The sequence below is a fragment of the Asparagus officinalis genome, chromosome 4 (assembly GCF_001876935.1).
Source record: "Asparagus officinalis chromosome 4, Aspof.V1, whole genome shotgun sequence".
In the NCBI taxonomy this organism is placed as follows: Eukaryota; Viridiplantae; Streptophyta; class Magnoliopsida; order Asparagales; family Asparagaceae; genus Asparagus; species Asparagus officinalis.
Window position 1 is genome coordinate 130,034,294 of NC_033797.1, and position 2,692 is coordinate 130,036,985.

Here is a 2,692-nt window from a genome sequence, read left to right on the forward strand (position 1 = left end):
GGCTGAAAAAGATGAAAGAACGACTATATTTGAGTTGAAAGATCACAAGTCAGTACGTTGTTTGGCTGGAACTCCCTCACTATAGCCATCTATTATTACAGACTCGTAAACAGTTTTTGATAATCTTCTAATTTCTTACATGAACCAAACTAAAGTACTATGTATTGGCCCAGTATTTGCACACACAGATTTCCTTTTGAACTATGTACACACACCAAGGCACACACATGACACTGGATATGTGCTCAGCCTCTTCAATATGCTATATAGCTTTACAACTACAACCCCTTTGCATAAAAATACATGTCTCTGTTTATGATCGCTCATAGAATGATGACACCATAATGTAAATACCCATAACTAATAAGGATAATTAAACAGGTGCATGAGCAGAGTACCATAGAAGCCCATCAATAGTGAGGTGAATAACATGAACTAACATGCTTCAAGCGCAATGCCCGAATTTTCCACTACATTCTTGATGTATTCCTGCCTTGCTGGATGAGCTTCTTGAGGGCGATTGTAAGCAGTCCAAACTGGTTCTCCTTTGAACAATCTCATCAGCTGCAAACATCCGCACCTTCATGAGTCCATGTAAGCCAAATTTAAACAACACTATATCTCATTACCAAATGAAGTTTAGGCAACTCGACCTGCAACTGCTCTACCAAAGTGGGATATCCATGGGCCTGTTATGAAACACTGGAAGCTACTTGAAGATTAGTGACTTGTAATGCTAACTTCTCCTATCATGCGGCATAAATAACATGCACAATATATTCCTCCTAACTTTTTCAATAGTCTATTAGACAACCGTGCGGGAACTTACAGAAAGAATTTCAATGTCGTGAGATGAGTAGAGATATAGCACGGTCCTGTTTTCCTAAAATCCATTACAAAGAATTTTTAGGGTCCAGAATTTAGTCTGGCAATTACCAGAGTGTTTCACTTTCACATTTGTGAAGTGTTTAGTAACAGGATGATGTTAGCTCCATGTGAAAATATAATCAATCCTAAAGTTTTGGTACTCGATGACACTTTTGTTCAGTGCAGCCGATTAATATGCAATTTTGAATAAAGGTATAGTGCATAAGATCGCAAAGGTTTAACATGAAGTTCTATGTGATTGCTAAGTACCCAAGATGTGCAAAGGAAAGATTATATCTCGTTACAAGAATGATAATTTTATATAGATAAAATGTTGTGGAATTAAGAAAATAGATGTCAACAAAAATTTTCCTCATGTTTAATAGTGCATTTCCTTCTTAGACTTGTATCACAAGTTCTAAAATTTCACATAAACTCCTCATGTTTAATAGTGTAGTCTCTGTCAGTTTAGATAACAACAAAGCAATTCCATCACAAATTTTTCCCAAGTTTTCTTTTCAAATTCCTAAACTTACCACTACAATATACTTCTAGCTTGAATATCCTTCTGCTTTGCTGACAGTAACCTGCAAATAAAATAAAATGTCCAGTGTAATTTCCATGAACAAATAAACGATCAATGAGATTATTAATAGATCTACAAATTCTTAAGCAATTCAGTCAACAAACATTTAATTACTAACATCACTAGATCCAATCATACATAGCTTAACAAATATATAACCGAACACCCAAAAAAATCACAAAATATCACAAAAATTCGAAATAATCTCAGTCCGCAAGCTAATTTCCAACTTAATTTGCAAAATTGGAAATTCAATTCATAAAACTAGAATACAAACCTTTGGCTTAGGGTTTGAAGAGCCGATGAAGGGCTAAGATTGGCTGGACATTGTTGAAGTGGAGTTGGAGTCGGAGATCGAGCTTTTTAGGGTTTCGGCCTCGAAGAGGAGGGAGTGGAGGTCGTCGACAGAGCGAATGAAGTACTTGGATCGGGCGAAGAGGCGGAGGTTGTGGAGGAGGGCCTCGGGCTTGGACTGGGCGAAGGCGCGGCGAATGAAGGGGGAGAGGTCGTCACCGTTGGAGATGGTGGCAGGGAGAGATCTCGTTGTCGTCGTCGTCGCCACCATTGGTTGAGAGATCGCGAGGGGGGAATCGCGAGAGCGGGGGGAATTTGTGAGAGCGGAAGTGGAGAGAGAAGAAACGGGAATTACAAATGACAGTCTATCAATCGAGATTTAGAATTATGGGCTTAGTATATGTTTAAACTGCTAAATAGATTTGGGCCAATATCCAGTATTCAAATTTTTATGAATCCAAACACTAGAATTGGGCCAAATACACTATTTGAAATGAAATTCTAGTTTCCAAACAGGCTGTTATTGAAATGCTAATGACATAAAGGGACTAATATCTAAAAAAACCCTTTATTATTAGGCAGCATAATAGATGCCCAAACCCAAACCCAAACCCAAAAACCCCAGACCCATTATTAGAACTCGCCGCCTCTCTCTCTCTCTCTCTCTCGCGTCGCCCTTTTTGTTCCCGTTCTTCACGAAGCGCGCGCTGGAAGTAAGCAGCTCATTTATCACGAATCCACATTAATTTACAGTGGTCATAGCTCTTTTATTCTTGCAAATTTTCTTTCTTTTTTTTTTGTTGCTGCAAACGTGTCGACTAATTTTACGGAAATGGTGGTGCGATGAAATTAGGTATTCTGCGATGTTCACATCTAGGGTTTTTGGAAGGGCACTTCTTTCCGCGGTAAAATCCGAGTCTTCGTCGGCATCGTCATCGTCTGCTG

The 2,692-nt window shown here is 38.9% G+C and overlaps 1 protein-coding gene across 1 annotated transcript in view; it reads left to right on the forward strand.

Annotated features, from left to right (window-relative positions):
- The window catches only part of LOC109838633 (39S ribosomal protein L47, mitochondrial), a 9,424-nt gene continuing 9,336 nt past the window's right edge, over positions 2,605 to 2,692 (forward strand). Inside the window, 2 exon segments of the mRNA XM_020407061.1 lie at positions 2,605 to 2,685; positions 2,687 to 2,692. The exon segment at positions 2,687 to 2,692 is cut by the window's right edge and continues 106 nt beyond it. Of these exon segments, the coding sequence (XP_020262650.1) occupies positions 2,611 to 2,685; positions 2,687 to 2,692 (81 nt within the window). The 5' untranslated portion in view covers positions 2,605 to 2,610.